Below are 15464 nucleotides of genomic sequence, written 5' to 3'. Positions count from 1 at the left end.
TGTCCCCCCCCCCGTTTCACGCAGGTAGAAATTACACCTTATACGCCGACATCATGTATTTTAAAATTTACCGGTATGTTGCCCCTTCCGCTACATAGCTAAAATGGGGACCACTGTGGGTGAGAACGTCCAACTTCAACTTTTTGAACGTTATGAGTGCACTCAACAGTGTGAACACACTTTAGCCAACAGACTTAGCTGCTTAGCATAGCACAAAACAGGAAACAGTCTCTGACTCTGTGCAAAACCAACAAAATCCACTGAACAGTACCTAAACTTCGCCCCACAAAATTGTGACAAAATGTTCATCATCCTCCAGACAAGAAAAGCAAACAAGAGTGTCTCAGTTCTAAAATGTCAAACATTTCCTTTAAGCAATATAGCTATAAACTTTTCAATCTTAAGCATTACAAAGCCTGTGATTGCAATTTGCGTCTTCTGAGATGTAAAACTACTCAAACAAAAGGTCTGCGGATACTGACATGACTCAGGCAAATATAGAATAATGATATGTTTTGAAGCACAAACAGCCATTGTAAATCCATCCAAAGAGAGGCCAGCTTGGCACTGAGGAATTCACAGCTTTGGAAATGACTGTCTGCTGGCTAGCAGCAGATTCAGTCAGAATGAGGTCAGAATTCAGGCTTTGCTTTCATCAGACATTTTATTTGCTTTCCCCTCGTGCTAATTGCTCTAGCTGGAGTTTTACTGACAGGTTTGGACGCAGAAATATAAACAGTGAGATTAAAGAAACAAACAAGCAGCAGTGTTGAGGAAATAAATACTACATGCAAGTTGTGAACTGTGTCTGTGTGTATAGGCTTGAGGTTGGATAATACATCTCTCTGTTGATTGTTTGTGTTCATATGTCTCTATGTCTTTGTGTACATTCACATTCATTGTGTTATGCATGCAGTCCAGACTACATTTCCAGCTGCCGGTGCCTGCAGGTGTGTGGTGCCACTGCTGCATCCCTGTGTGTACCACTGATAGAGATTTCCATGCCCAGAGGCCCGCTGATGGCATGTACATGTGTGAGCCATTACAGTAAATTACAAATCCTCCTCAGCAAAAGCAGAATGTTCCACTCTCATTTTGTAATTTCCAGTATGAGGAAGAAGCTGTCGGCCATTTGCGATAGCCGCAAGATACCCGGCAGAATCCTTAAAGCCGTCATGACGGATCTTTGAAACCACCGCCCAGGAGATACTGATGTGGTGGTGCGGAGGCATGGCTGTAGTTTCCTACAAAGGCAACCTGGTGCTTCTTATTGTCTGTAATGAATAACAATGGAATATTTAGTGAGATTGAAGATATCAGAGTTTTTTCCTACTGTTTTGGATTAACTGTATGGACCTGTAAACAAATTCACGTTTTATCTGATCGTCTGGTTTTTCCCTAAACAATTAAGGTTAATACTCCCATTGTGGTTTTTGAAGTCCAGCTCCTTTTGAAGAAATAAAAGATGTCACACACACTGTCTGCTATATGTTAGATGCTCAATGGCCGAGCCCTCGGGTGGAGAGGATCACTGAATACAAAAAAGCCAACAACAAAGCGGCTGTGAAGCCCCACCCTTCTCCTGGAGCCTTCCCAACTTTCATCTGCAGACGTACGCAAAGTCAGTAAGAATGATGGATGGACGAGGAGACGGAGGACTGAACAAAATCACTCTGATCTCTCAATCCACTCACAATGTTCTTCCTCTTCTCCTCCCACCCTCTATCATCCCTCGTGTCCCACTACCTTCACACAGGTGCATCGATCTTTTTTCGCCTCCAGGAGAAGACTCCCAGACTTGCCCCGCAGCTTTATAGAGACATCACTGAAAGGATGAATGTGCTAAAGATCTGAGAGGAGAGATGTTTGGAGCTTAATATGCAACAGCTTCTGCAGCCTTGAAAGCATTAAGCAGCGTTAGATCCGCATAATGCCTCCAGTTCAACATGGGAGTAATTTATATCAGAGGAAGAGTTTTGCTGCGATTCATTCCAACTTCATGAGGGTTCGATTTGGGCAGCACCCAAAGCCAGGAGGTTCAATTATGCAACTGTGTGATAGCCTATACATGTGTAGCGATATAAGCCCACAGATATTTTTCAGATAAACAAAAATGCATTCGTGCCTTCTTCAGCCGCCAGAAACCAGCTGCAAAGAACTATTTTCAATGTCTTTCATCTTGGCAATAAATACTAAGATGTGTCTCCAGGGAGCAAGTCTGCACAGGAGTCTCCTGTGTTTTTTTAAACTGTTATTTACCTTCTCTGTGTGCTTTATTGTAGCAGTAGAATCAGGCGAGCGGGAATCTAAAGAGTACAGAGGGAATTAAACTGAATGACAATCATGTCATCAGACAAGCCACAGACCATTTGGGAAATGCCTTCTTTTCTAATCCACAGCTCTGCGGTGAAAAGTGGGATCTGGTGGTTGGCTCTTAAGTGATATTGGGTGTGTTGGGAAGGGTGGAGGCGCAGGGAAAGTGCGAGTGAGGGGAGCTTGTGTGTGCCTATATGTGTGTTTGTGGAAGAAGATGAGTGTGAGTGAGAGAGAGGTTAAAAAAGAGACAACTGTGATTACTTCGGTATACAGTTACATGCCTCCCAGCTCACTTCGGGGGATTCACTAAGACGTGTGGCTGCAAATCTGACAGAGCCGTGAAGGTGAACCATTTTGAACTGCACTATGTGTCGGACTATTTATGTGAAGTGTGTGGATATGCGTGCAGAGACCTTTATGCCTTTAGGGTCTTAAGCATGCATTCATGTGCCTGTGGACGCCTATTGTTCCAGTCTGCATGCACATGTACCACTTGTGGTACCCAATCCCAGACTGTTACTTACTGAAATGCTTGTGGGCTGCTCTGTGTGGCTTTCCTTCATTGAAAGGCCTCGTCGACTCAAGCGCTGATTGCCATGACGTCAGCTCCAAACCACAGCACTGCCTTTTATGTGTCACTGTCACCATCTATTTCCGCCCAGTGTGTGAAAAACAACTTTCTTTCCATCTTTGCAGTTCACTGACACGGACGGTTGGATCGAACACTGCGCTACTGTTACTGGGCCAGAACCACCACCCAAATGGATGTGCTCATTCATTTTCACACTCACTCAGCTCATCCAAAACAATCGGATGGGCTAAATATGCGTGTGAACGAGCACCTGGGTGAATGCCTCATTATTTAACCGGTGGCTATGTGTTCTTTTATGTAAACAAGTCAAACCTGGACGATCTCTGTAAATAAAAACACAAACAGTCATCATATGGGTGTTAACTGACTGTAATTACTGGTGTAAAGCCACAGCAGTTTGTCTCTCCACTCTCTGGAGTTTCCCATGTTTTTCGAATTCCAACCTGTCACATCGACTGTGAGAAAAGAGAGCTGTCACTGAAAAAAATGCTCCGTCCATTGCTTCACTGTTGAGTCAGGTCTGCTAAAATAGTATCACCTGTCCTGTGAGATCCTGAAGGCCAGTGGGAGTGTGTGTGTGTGTGTGTGTGTGTGTGTGAAACTGTTACATGCTGCAGAAACAGGAGATGGGCTTCTACCCTGTGGGGCCAGTCTGCATTTCACAGGTATGCGAAATCATGTGCGACTCAAACAAGCAAACCATCAGCGAAGGTGCTGACGGTTGTTTTGGCCAAAGGGGACAGGAGTGTACCAAATATGTGACCCACCAGGAAAAAACAGCGCCGGTGGGAGAAAAGTGAACTTTAAAAATTGGATGTTTTCACAGTTTGAATCATTTAAATCAAAAAGGTTTGTTCAAATGTTTTGCAGTGTGAAATGTTCATATTGCTTGGACACATACTACATTATGTGCTTTTTTTTATATCATTGTCAAAAGCTTTATTTAAACCAAATACAGTAGGAAGAATTGGCTGGGATGGAAGGGAAATATGAAAAATATTATTTCTGTCCAAACATAATAGATAGATTCTCTCTAAAGCTCACTATCTAACACACTGTATCTATTAATGTTAAAAACAATTAATTGACCTTTTTACAGTTATGTGGCGGCCTATTTCTTTGTTATAAAATGTGGAATTGTCACTTATAAACATTAAACAAATCTAATAAATTAAACAAACAAGATCAAGATCATGCAGTCAGCTTCTTCCAGTTAGGATTCCTTCAGTGTTCATTGTTCAGGAGGTTTTTACCAGGAGCCATATTAACCGCAGAGGTCGCCTCCTCTCCAAAACAAACAGACTAGGGGATTAGAACCAGTGAAAACAATGAATAATGAATAAAAATCAGTGTTTCTCCAATGATGTTTGGCTGACAAACAATGTCCCGGAGGGGCTGTTGGGGCAGCTGGTTTCTCTGATAACTTCAGATCCAGACGTCCACTGACTAAAAGCCTTCATCCGGTTAAAATATATAGTTGAAAACAACTATAAAATGGGAATTGTTAAAATATGGCTTAAAACTGGATCAAAAGTCAGTTTATGGCAGGTTCTGGCAGACAACCACCATGCTGATGGCGACTGGTGAAACACACCGTTTCAAAAAAGAAAATTAACAAAATATATAACAAAGGTCTAGTGACATTTTAATGTGGAAATGTTACATATTATATCTTTAATTAATAATTAGTGAGCTTTAGACATGACTGTTATCATCTTAATACTTCATACAGAACCAAGCTAGCTGTGTCTCAGTGTTTCCCGTCTAAGCTAACTGGCTGCAGCAGATAATTTGGGCAAAGAAAAATCAAGACAGGTTCAGCCGCCGTCGTGGTAGCTGGATATTTGTCCTCTTTCTTTTACACACCACCACCACACCCTCACTTTGTCGTAAAGCTGATAATCACATTGGGTTGCCCATGAGCCTCATTCCTGTGGGAATGTATTCTGAGTCTTTGACCTCTTCTTCTTTTCTAACCCCTTTACCAACACACACACACGCACACACACACAGTCACACACAAATCTTCCTCTCCTTCCTGTAGCTCTCATCTGGTCTCACTTTGGGTTTTGAGGTCTGTGTTTTTGGGGACACAACAGAGCGGCTGATCCAAATGACAGCAGGAAGGCTTTTTCTGCGGACTTCCCCAAAAATACATTAAAAAATTAATTTGGACTCTGTTTTGACCAGAAGATATCATTCACATGCTGAAATAATTGTTACAGATACACATTGAGGACGCAAAGTACACTCTGTCTTCGCTGTCTTTAGTATTGGCATAACATGTTCTCTGCACAAATCCAGGATACCGATAAACCAATAAGGAGAGGTTGAGGGATCGAGAGAAACAATTACTGCAGAGTGACTGACAGGTGAGATTAGACGGTATTTGCTTTTCTGGCACAAAAGTGAAATAATAAAGTGTGGAGAATTAAAGTTTGTCTTTGCCAAATGCTGATGCTGAAGATATATTAATCATGTATTCAAGGATTATTTTTGATATATAAAAGAAGATGATAACTCTAGATAGATAGTTGGCTCTAATGTTGAATACTCCAGGGAGTTGCTTTAAAAAGGGTACAAATCACTGTGTGTCTGTGTGTTTGTTGCACAATAGGTGCTGAAGGGCATAAAGCTGGAGAGGTATGTGGAATTCCCCTCATTCATGCAACTAGAGGGATCCAGATCCCACAAACAAACACACACATGTTAAATGCTTTATTTAAACCCAATAATTATTATTATTTGGAGTACAATAGAGTATTAGAGGCTAGATGTTCCTTTAAGGAATAGTTCAATTAATTTTTAAGAACATAGACTTTGTGATGGTGAGTTAAGGAAAAGATAGCTAGCACTGCCGTGTCTCTATACGATAAATACAATATGTAACTGGAATCAGCCAGTTAATGTAGCTTTGCATAAAGACTGGAAACAGGCGGAAACAGCGAGCCAGGTTCAGTGTATAAACAGCTATTTGCTATTTAGCTGGGGTTAGGTATGAAAGAAGCTGAAACAGTGCTTTTCCTTAGCAGTGTTGCCAATTTAGTGAATTACTAGTCACTATGTCACAATATGCAAATTAACTTTTCAAACAGGCTTTAGCTACATTGCACTGAAATTGGTTGGGAGCACTGTGAGCTTTAGTGGTGCTGTTAGGCAGATTTTGTTACCTTAAGACAGAGCCAGGCTAGCCTTTTCCCCCGTTCCAGTCTTTATGCTAAGCTAAGCTAACCGTGCTGCTGGCTGGAGGTTCATATTTAACGGACAGACATGAGAGCGGTATCCATCTTTTAATATAATTTTCATCTTTACTTAGAACTGTTTCTTCCTTCCCTACACCTCCACAACTGTCTCGTAATACCAGGGATGATTATAGGTTCCTTATTGGGATGTAATCACTGAGGAGGATAAAGAGCTCAAGCACCTCTGAACATTTTCTGCACAGAAGTTAACAATCAGCATGACCAAAGGAGCAATTTTGACTATTAAGACCACCCATCTGGGACCTGTGGGGTTGCAGGGTCCACAAAATCTTACACAGACTGTACACATAGATAGAAAAGAGTGTTGGCTCATATAAGGTAATGAGTATGCACAAACATGCCTGCAGTCGTTTTCTTTTTAACACAAAAACGGTATGATCTGGTTCTCATATGGAGTCCAATGGGATCCCTAACCAAGATGACAGAGGATGAGCAGCCACAAATTGCAGGGATCTGGGGTTAGCTGGGTGGGTGGGTGGAGGTTGGGTGGGGGAAGGCAGTCTGTGGCACTGTACCCAGGGAAAGACTGAGGTAATTACTTCTACTGTTCAGTCTCTGTCTGCGTAAAGATGTTTTTAGCGTGCCATAAACATCTCAGACAGTCAAAGGCCTCTGACATTTTTGGACACACGCTGACACAAATACGGCATTTTCCACAGTCCATCACTGCTCTGACTATCTGCGAGCCGAGCCTCCTTCTAAATCATTCAACCGAAATCCAAAACCATCCTGATATTTCCATACTCTGAAGACGGCGCGTTTGATAAATGTTTCCTTGCCTCTAGCACGCTTTTATCTGAGGCTCCATTTGATTGTTTTTAGCCTCTGATTCTCACTCACACAGCAAAACTAAAGCATGAGAATAGTAATTTCACATGATGCACAGCGTGTCCACAGTTTCTGGATTACTGTGCCCACCTTTTAGGTAATTCAAACCCATAGTCTCTGATCAAGGGAGGATGAAAGTTGGCATGTGGGCACACAATCAGTCTTATTCTCCTGCTTTCAAACCTTCTCTCTTATCCCACGGTCAATCCAGCATCCCCCGAAAACAAAGACCCCTCTCCCTGATCTGCGTGAACAATACCAGTGCCACACACCTCAAGTATTCCCTTTGAAGCTTTCAGACCAACTTATGCTGCTGTCTCAGGGTCCTATCTCCCTGAAACAGATCTGAGTGCAGATACTGGGCCATGTTTGCAAATACATATATGTTCAAAACCCCGTCTGTGTTATTGAAGCTGGTGGAGCTCAGAAACAGGAATGTGATCGTGTGATAAAGGTGACAATAAGGCCGCAGAAGCCATTGAAGATTTCACATATTGTTTATTTTCTCACTGACTGGGAGCCCTCATACTTGGGGTTTTACATGCCGCTTTTTGGCTTTGCAGTGCAAGTTTGCATTCGGCAAAACGATCCCTCACATGTTTAAACTGTTGACGTTTTGTTGGAACGGACAGAAATTTGAGATTTTTCATTGTTTCTTCCTTAATGTAATTGTATTTTTATTATTCCTCATTCCACATTTACAGTGTTTATAACCAATACGGCCTGTCAAGATATGCATTTCATATAGGCCTACATATAAATCTGTTTATACGCTCAGTAAACTAAACATCATTTTACATTGTGGTTCACTGCTGGGCCTTTTCAGAGAGGACAAGCAAAGATATTCTCATCTTGTTTTTTTTGTAAGCCCCGTCTCTTTGAAACACATGTAACAGAATTACAACAATGCCCAACCTGCCTCGGGTTTTCCAGAACTTCCCTTTGATCCAGAGCGGAAATCACATTCCAGCGTTATGTATAAAAAGCTTTTGTTTATCCTTTTATTCATTACACAGGAGGAGATGTTTGGCCGGCATATGTGTCTATAACATGTGGAGGGCGTGTATGGATGAAGACATCACACACTGCAGATATTACTCCCTGATGAAAGGAGTTGTTCTCTATTTCTCTTACAGTCACGCATTCGGGAGCTTTATTCCTGCCACAGAGTGATCACAGCCTCTGCAGTGTGTGAAGCGGGAGCCACTGGATGACACATGTTTTTAGGCAATACTACCTTGATGAACTGGATATAATGTCGTGTGGAATGAGACACTTTTCTCCGCGGCTCAAAACAGAAGCAGGTGCAGCGCCCGTAAACATCCACATCTAAGCAACAGGCTCATATATACGTTCAAATTAAAACAAGATGTCCTGCGAATGAGTCAGTGGCACACACACACACATACACACACACACATGTTTAGATGTAACTCAAGGGTCTGCCTTTGGGGAAGGGGAAGTCTTTAGAGTAGTAGTGGTTTAATGTAATTAAGGATCCCGTCTGCTTATACGAGCAGGATGAGCCCCAGAGGTTAGTGGATCTGAGTCCCTCTCTCGTGATGCTATCAAAGGATTACCACTTCCTCTTTCCTGTTTACTTCCTCTTGGCCATACAGCTGTGCGCCGATGCCAGCCAGAAAAAAAGTGTTCTCGCAGATAGCAAATGTTAATTACAGTCCCGTGTTTTGGGCAATTTCCTCTTCCGCTCCATCTCTCATTCTCACATGCGGTTTATCTTTGTACTTAGGTCTCTTGCCTGTCTGTTGTTGAGTCATGTCACTCTTTCGCCCTTCTCTTAACTCTCCCTTCCTCTTCCAGACGTCACCCCCGAGGACAGTTTAGTCTGTGTGCCAGCTGTGTGTGTGTGTGTGTGTGTATGTGTGTGTGTGGCGATATAACAGAGAATCCACGACAAACACATCAAATCACTCACAAGGAAGGTATTACTCAGTTTAATAAAGAGCTTACATTGAGGCCTCATGAGTAGCTTGGCCCTTCAACTTAAAGCCAGAGGGACTTGACATGATCTACAGTCTTCACCATTTTAGGCCAAAAGAATTTTATTTAAAAACAATACTCTTCTTTAAATACAAGGGACAAAGCACATTTTCGACAGCTGCTCCCTCTGAGGTGAATTCATACCTTGCAGACAAAACCATCATCACATCAAATGCACAAAACAGTCTTTGCTTTAAATGCTTCTCTACATCATTACAATCTACGAATGTTTGCACTTCCTTTCTTAATCCTCTGCCTGACGCCGCAGCTTTCATCTCCCCCTTCTGATCTTCCAGCCTTTGAAATGAGTGGTTCCACACCTGCTTGTCCGCAGACATTTAAACAGCACAAGAGCCGATGAACGTACCCCCACACCCTCCCTTTGTTTATAATTCCACCACACCACAAGCCAAGCAGCAGGGTTACAGGAGTTGTCTGGAAAACTTTGCTGAGGAGAAAAACACTCAAGTCAAGTCTGGACTGAGGCCTGAGCTTTACTCAGCAAACACATCCAGATAACTTTAGGATCTACTTCCTAAAATAGGCCCCTGCCATGATGGGGAAGACGGCAAGTGGGCATCTGTTGCTCAGCAGCGCTGTACACTGGAGATATGCTGCTCAGATAATCACAGTACTCTTAATCAGTGGATTTCAGCAAGAATGTCACTAACTAGGTTTTTTTTTTTTTTTGCAAGCAGCATGTAAGAATCCTTTTACAATTACTCAAGTAAATGCAACTGAAAATGGAAAATACAGCAGAACTGTAGGTATTGGTTTGTTGTTGTTGGCCATAAGAAAGAAGCTTCTTTATTCAATTTGAGAACAAACTCAATCCACTGTAATACATTCAGTGGTTTATCAATGCAGTTCATTAAAGATTCTTTTAGGGCATATAGCACCATCAACTGATGGAAGCATGCCATTACACTGTTTTAAGGTTATGAAGTCTCTACAGTGTGTTCAATATATTTTCATAGATCCAGAGTGGGGGGTTAATTTGCTCTGGTGTTTGAATGATAAATAAAACTGACTTACTATGCTAATGCGACTGTTAAACATCTTAAAGCTGCAGTAGGTAACTTGTATAAAAATAATTCCTTAAACTTTAACTATATCCTGACAGTTGTACACGAGACAGGTCAGGTTCCTCTGGCTCTTCCTAGTAGGCTACTCCTAATATCATTTGCAAGAATCCACCATGCCTGGGAAAAAAAATAAATCAATCAATCAGAGCCAATTAAAATAGCCATCAAATACCAGTGCTTTAGGTGACGTATTACAATAAAGTGAAAGTTTCAGCAAATATGAGAAAAAGTTATTCTTATATAAGTTACCTACTGCAGCTTTAAACCGTTTGCCAGGTCGGCATGTTAAATATACAGTATTTCTGTACAGTGCAACTTAATGTAGTTGAATTTATGTGTGTTGCTGTTCTTGTGTGTCTTTATGCTCTTGGTTTTAAAAAAGTGAGTTGAGAACGGCTCTTTTCTTGCTGTCCAGTGAGGCCACCGTCCATCAGAGCTCTGGAGCTCCATCAGGCTTTATCCCAGAGCACTTCATCCACTGTCCACACCTCCAGCAGCAAAAACCTTTCTCCTCTTTCACAGCTCACCTTTCGGCTCATCAACCTTTTCTGTGGAGAGAGAGGAGGACAAAACAAACAGTGGCTTAAAGGTGGATGATAAGGGTGCAGCTGGGTAATGTTCTGTGTGTGTGTGTGTGTGTGTGAAAGACAGACTAATAGACTCACCTTTAGGGACGAACATCAGGGAGCTGCTGAATATTCAGAAGCGTGATAACCCTTCTTTTGGTCCGTCGTACAAGAACTCATGGCCCAATCCGTTGCCACACTTCCCACAACAAACCTATTTTAATATATTTAAAGAAAGAAGAAACTCTATTGATCACATGATTAATAAAAGGTACAGTGTTTAGCCCTGCTGGATATGGCTTATTATAACAATCATTCAGCAGATCTACCTTTATGGGTCCCCATGCTTCAGGGTGTTTGGAGACACTGTCCTCATGGATGGTCTCTGAGAAGGCTGGCCAAGGAGAAGAGTGCTCAAATTTTGTCGTGCTGGAGAATAACTCGTGCCCACACTCAGAACACACATATATGCCTGAGAGGACAACAGGTATCAATGAATGGACAACTAAAAAACTTTTTGGACTTTTATTTGCATGCTTATTTTGCTTCTCACCAGGTTGGAAGTGATTCTTGTATTCTTCTCCACCAGAGAAAGAGCAATAGGACATCTCATCCATTTCGAAATGTCTTAAAAACCTAATTTCTCTTTAGTTTGAAGCGTATGTTTACAAAGAAGTCACCCGGCTCAAGCTGGAACGAACCTGCACGTCCAGATCAAGTGTCAACAGCTCTGCCTTCCTTGTGTAAGATCTCATTCTCATTACTTCCACTTGATGGCAGCACTGAGCTGCAGTAGTGTTGTTATAGACTGTTTAGTGAGCTAAAAATGTTTTAAACCTTAAAAATAACATTATTCTACATATCATCATCAATTAATGTAATAATATATTATATAACAAATACCGACATACACACCCAAGTTATGATTAAATAATTATGAAAACATGTGACCAGATAAGAGCTTCATATTACATTCTCATCTAAAGAGGACAGACGAGTTTGTTAAACCTGAAAACCAGTTCAGTCGAGCACAACTGACTCCATCTGTCCTACATTTGTTTATATACAAAGCACTGAAACTATCCAGTCAGTATAAAAAGTGACAACCATTTAAAAAAAAAACAAGAATATAGACATTCATTGTTTAATCAAAGCATTGTTTTATTTTTATTTAAAATATATTTATTTCTGTTCTTTCCATGTAAGTCATTGTGATCCATTTATATAAAGCTTCTCAAAAGTGAAAATAGTATGTATTGCTACTCATTCTCTGCATCCAACACACCAAACATGGCAGGTAAAGGCCATTGTTGATTAATTAAATCTTAAAATATTGTGAGCAATCTTTGGAAAAGTTTAATCTAGTCTCATACCAGGGTAGGAAATGGTTTATATTTATTAAAATGTGAACATCTACCAGTCACTGACAGATAAGTGTTCAAATTCACCAGCCTCTTAATAGTAAATCAATATTTTGTCTGCTGGTAATTTCCCCGCATTGTCTACACTTTGGGGACAGCATAACAACTACAGGCCAATGTGTGAAAGTAAACAAACAGTCTCAGTAAGAAACAGCTTAAGAGAATCATGATAAGTCTATTCTCCCCATTAGACAATCCCTATAAATAGATCTCAGGAAATGTCAAACTGATAAGATGGTGATTGTGTAACCAGTGAGGCTCTCCTGCAGATTCAGATAGTTGCATAATTTAAAAAAAAAGGTGTTGAGACCAGTCGTCTGTTTATTGCTGTCCGGTGAGACGATCATCCATCATTCATCAGAGCCCTGGTGCTCCCAGATTGGGCTTTGTCCCAGAACTCTTCATCCACTGTCCGCACCTTCAGCAGCCCAGAGCAACAAGTCTACACGTCCAGCAGCACTTCCCCCTGGCGGCTCACTTTACTGTCCATCAACCTTATCTGCTGGGAGGGAACAGAGACGTTTCACAGGTCGTACGTTACAGCCAGTGCACGTAAGCTTAACTCTGTCTTGGTTAGGTTGAGACTAAACAACTGCTAAATAAATAATGAATATAAAGTGATCACCCTGCTATGATTCCACTCTGTGAAATTAGAGTAATCCTGATCCTTTTTTTTTTTTACCAAAATCAATAACTTGTTTAACATGTGCTCAGTGGAAATAAGAAATGATATCCCGACTGATACTGGATTTTTAAAGCCAATAACCAATCAATATTTAAAAGTTAAAAAATGTGACACCGATATGTGGGCCAACAGTCATAAACAAAAAACATTTTCAATAAGTATCACTTAAATGAATTTTTTTTCAGACTTTTTGTAATGCAATAGAGAGGTTTTTGGTATTTCTATACTGTAAATTCTTGTTACTTATCACACAATATATATATAGAATTATTCAAAATATTATCGAAATCGCCAGACGGCCACAGTCAATGTCCAAATCGCAAGAAGCTGCAATTGTTTGATAAAGCTAAAATGTGTGACAGCAGCATAATAATGAAGTACTGTAGCTCCGAACAGATGGCCTACAAATCTTGTTTTATAGATGAAAGAAAACATGTTTCTTTGGTACTACAGACCCCAACAGATCACACATCATCATGATTTAAGTAGTTTTTTTAGTGAAAAGTAAAAACTGTGATGCAATAATGATCAATCATCTTTCAAAATAACTGCAATATGACATTTGTACCATATCGTGCAGCATTAGAACAGGCTAACACTGGCCGACACCAAACAAGGATTCAAGTCATTTGTTATTTTCCAACACAGGGCTGCACAATGAAATGGAAGTTGTAGACATAGTGGCCAATCTGATTCATCAGTCTAGCTCTATATGCTATCTGCTGTAAAATGGATATATATTTATAACTAGAGCCAAAATAACACAAAGCCAATTAAACAAAGTTAGCTTAGCATCAGCTACAACCCGGTGTTGTGTTCAAATCTGATCGTTGCACCTTTAGGGACGAACTTCAGTGAGCTGCTGAATATTCAGAAGCGAGACAGCCCTTTGGCCGGCCCGTCATTCACAAACTCATGGCCAAGCCCGTTTCCACATTTCCCACACCGCACCTGGAACAACACATTATACATCTCATTAAATGCATTAAACAGGTCCTTCACTAGTCTTTTCAGAGCTATAGGTTGTTTGGCTACAGCTAGTACCTCACAGTAGGTGTTGTTATACTGAATCTACCAATATTATAACATACATACATAAATTCAATAAACAAAGTATCTGACTGACTGTACCTTATATGCCCCAGGTCTCTCCTCATGTTTGGACACACTGTCCTCGTGGACGGTCTCTGTGAAGGCCGGCCAGGGAGACGAGTGCTCGTACTTGGAGCGGCTGGAGAACAGCTGATGCTCACACTTGGAGCATACATAAATCCCTGAGGAGTTAAAGGATTGGAGGTGATGGCTGGTGTGCAACATGACGAGAGAACTATTTAAATACGATGAGATAAGTGGTTGAGAATGACCCTATCACAGACACCTTGTATCATTTACAGTGTACAGTTTAGGGCTGCACCAGAAGGTAAAAGCATCTTATTGCAGATGTTATGATTGCAATGTGATTCACAATTAGCGTGCAAATGATCATTTTCTGCATCCCAAATTTAATTTTCACAGAAAACACTTTTAGAATCATGATGATGTGAATTTGTTTGGGGGTCTGTGCCAAAACAAAAACATGTTTTCTTAAATCTGGAGAACAAGATTTGTAGATACTTAATTATATTTTCCCTCATTTTTTGTTTTATTTAGTTTAGCAAGTTTATAAAGAAATTAGCTTCTGTGAATTACATATTGCGATAATATTTTATTTAATTGTGCAACCCAAGTTGTGATAATGTGTTTTCTTTCTGTCCTCTGCATTTTATTTTGAAGGAATAAGTCACATTGATATAAAACATTTTATTTGATGTTTCCCTATTAACATCTTTATAGATAATGTTGTAATGTAAATGTGTTTGTATTTGTTCGAGGCTGATTTTTTTAAGTGGAACTTTACTCATTAGTTAATCAACATCCAGTTTTGTAACAGAGTTGTTGTGTAACCTGAACTATGGGTTACAAAACAAAACCAGGTTAGCTAACAAGGGTTTCTTTAGTTTAATATCCACGTATACAGTGTCAACCCCTCCTAAAAGCTCTTATTGCCAGCTACAACCTGCAGTAAATACTTTATCCGACCTACACTTGTTGTTTGTGAAGTCATTCAGCGTTACAATGAATAGTTAGCTAACAGTCGCTAGTTACACCACTTTTACTAAACGGTCTGTTTGTTTAATAAAGTAGAAGAAGTTAAAGTCGTGCAGGTACCTGGTTTAAAGTGGTCTTTGAAGACCTCTCCGCCGAAGAAACTACAAAACGACATTCCTCTTCCTTCGGGACGGTGTGTTTTTGATCCGGCTGCGCTGTTTGTCGCAGTTTTAAACTTCTCAACACGCAGAAACAATCCGCTGGCAACAATAAGACTTCCGGTGTGCGCGTTGGGCCTTCAAAATAAAACCAGAGAACTTTTAAGATATGTTGTCTGCCCCATCATCTTTTTTCTTTTCTTTTTTACAGTGTTTAGTCATAATAATCAATTTATAAACAGCTATTATGATAGTAGAATTGTATTAGCTGATTCATAAATCTATTTTCTCATGTCATCTCAAAGTCATACATTGTTCTGACCAGAGTTATTAGCTGTTAATGCCACTGTACAATAACAGCTAATAACTCTGGTCATAACAATACAGTCTCCAAGCACCTTATATGTTTTTACATAATCTGTTCACTGCACCTTATATTTTTACTTTGCACTACAATTTAT

At 40.5% G+C, this 15464-nt stretch overlaps 1 protein-coding gene and 1 pseudogene across 2 annotated transcripts; both read right to left on the bottom strand.

Moving 5' to 3' along the window:
* Positions 1-8938: 8938 nt before the first annotated feature.
* Positions 8939-11389, bottom strand: LOC118323137 (annotated as a pseudogene).
* A 402-nt stretch (positions 11390-11791) lies between these two features.
* On the bottom strand, positions 11792-15121 carry LOC118323138 (methionine-R-sulfoxide reductase B1-A-like). Of its 2 annotated transcripts, none has more exons than XM_035655071.1 (4): positions 14966-15121; positions 13889-14031; positions 13594-13708; positions 11792-12574 (listed from the first exon to the last, which is right to left on the bottom strand). In XM_035655071.1, exons 1-4 carry the CDS (start codon positions 15018-15020, stop codon positions 12552-12554), a joined length of 336 nt encoding a protein of 111 aa, XP_035510964.1. In that variant the 5' UTR covers positions 15021-15121; the 3' UTR covers positions 11792-12551. The 2 variants fall into 2 exon arrangements, with proteins under 2 accessions (XP_035510964.1, XP_035510965.1); XM_035655072.1 differs by having other exon boundaries at positions 11792-12571.
* Between the last annotated feature and the right edge of the window lie 343 nt (positions 15122-15464).

Source organism: Morone saxatilis, unplaced genomic scaffold (assembly GCF_004916995.1).
Source record: "Morone saxatilis isolate NCDOM2014 unplaced genomic scaffold, NCSU_SB_2.0 Contig14, whole genome shotgun sequence".
In the NCBI taxonomy this organism is placed as follows: domain Eukaryota; kingdom Metazoa; phylum Chordata; class Actinopteri; family Moronidae; genus Morone; species Morone saxatilis.
This window is presented reverse-complemented; position numbering and strand designations above follow the sequence as displayed.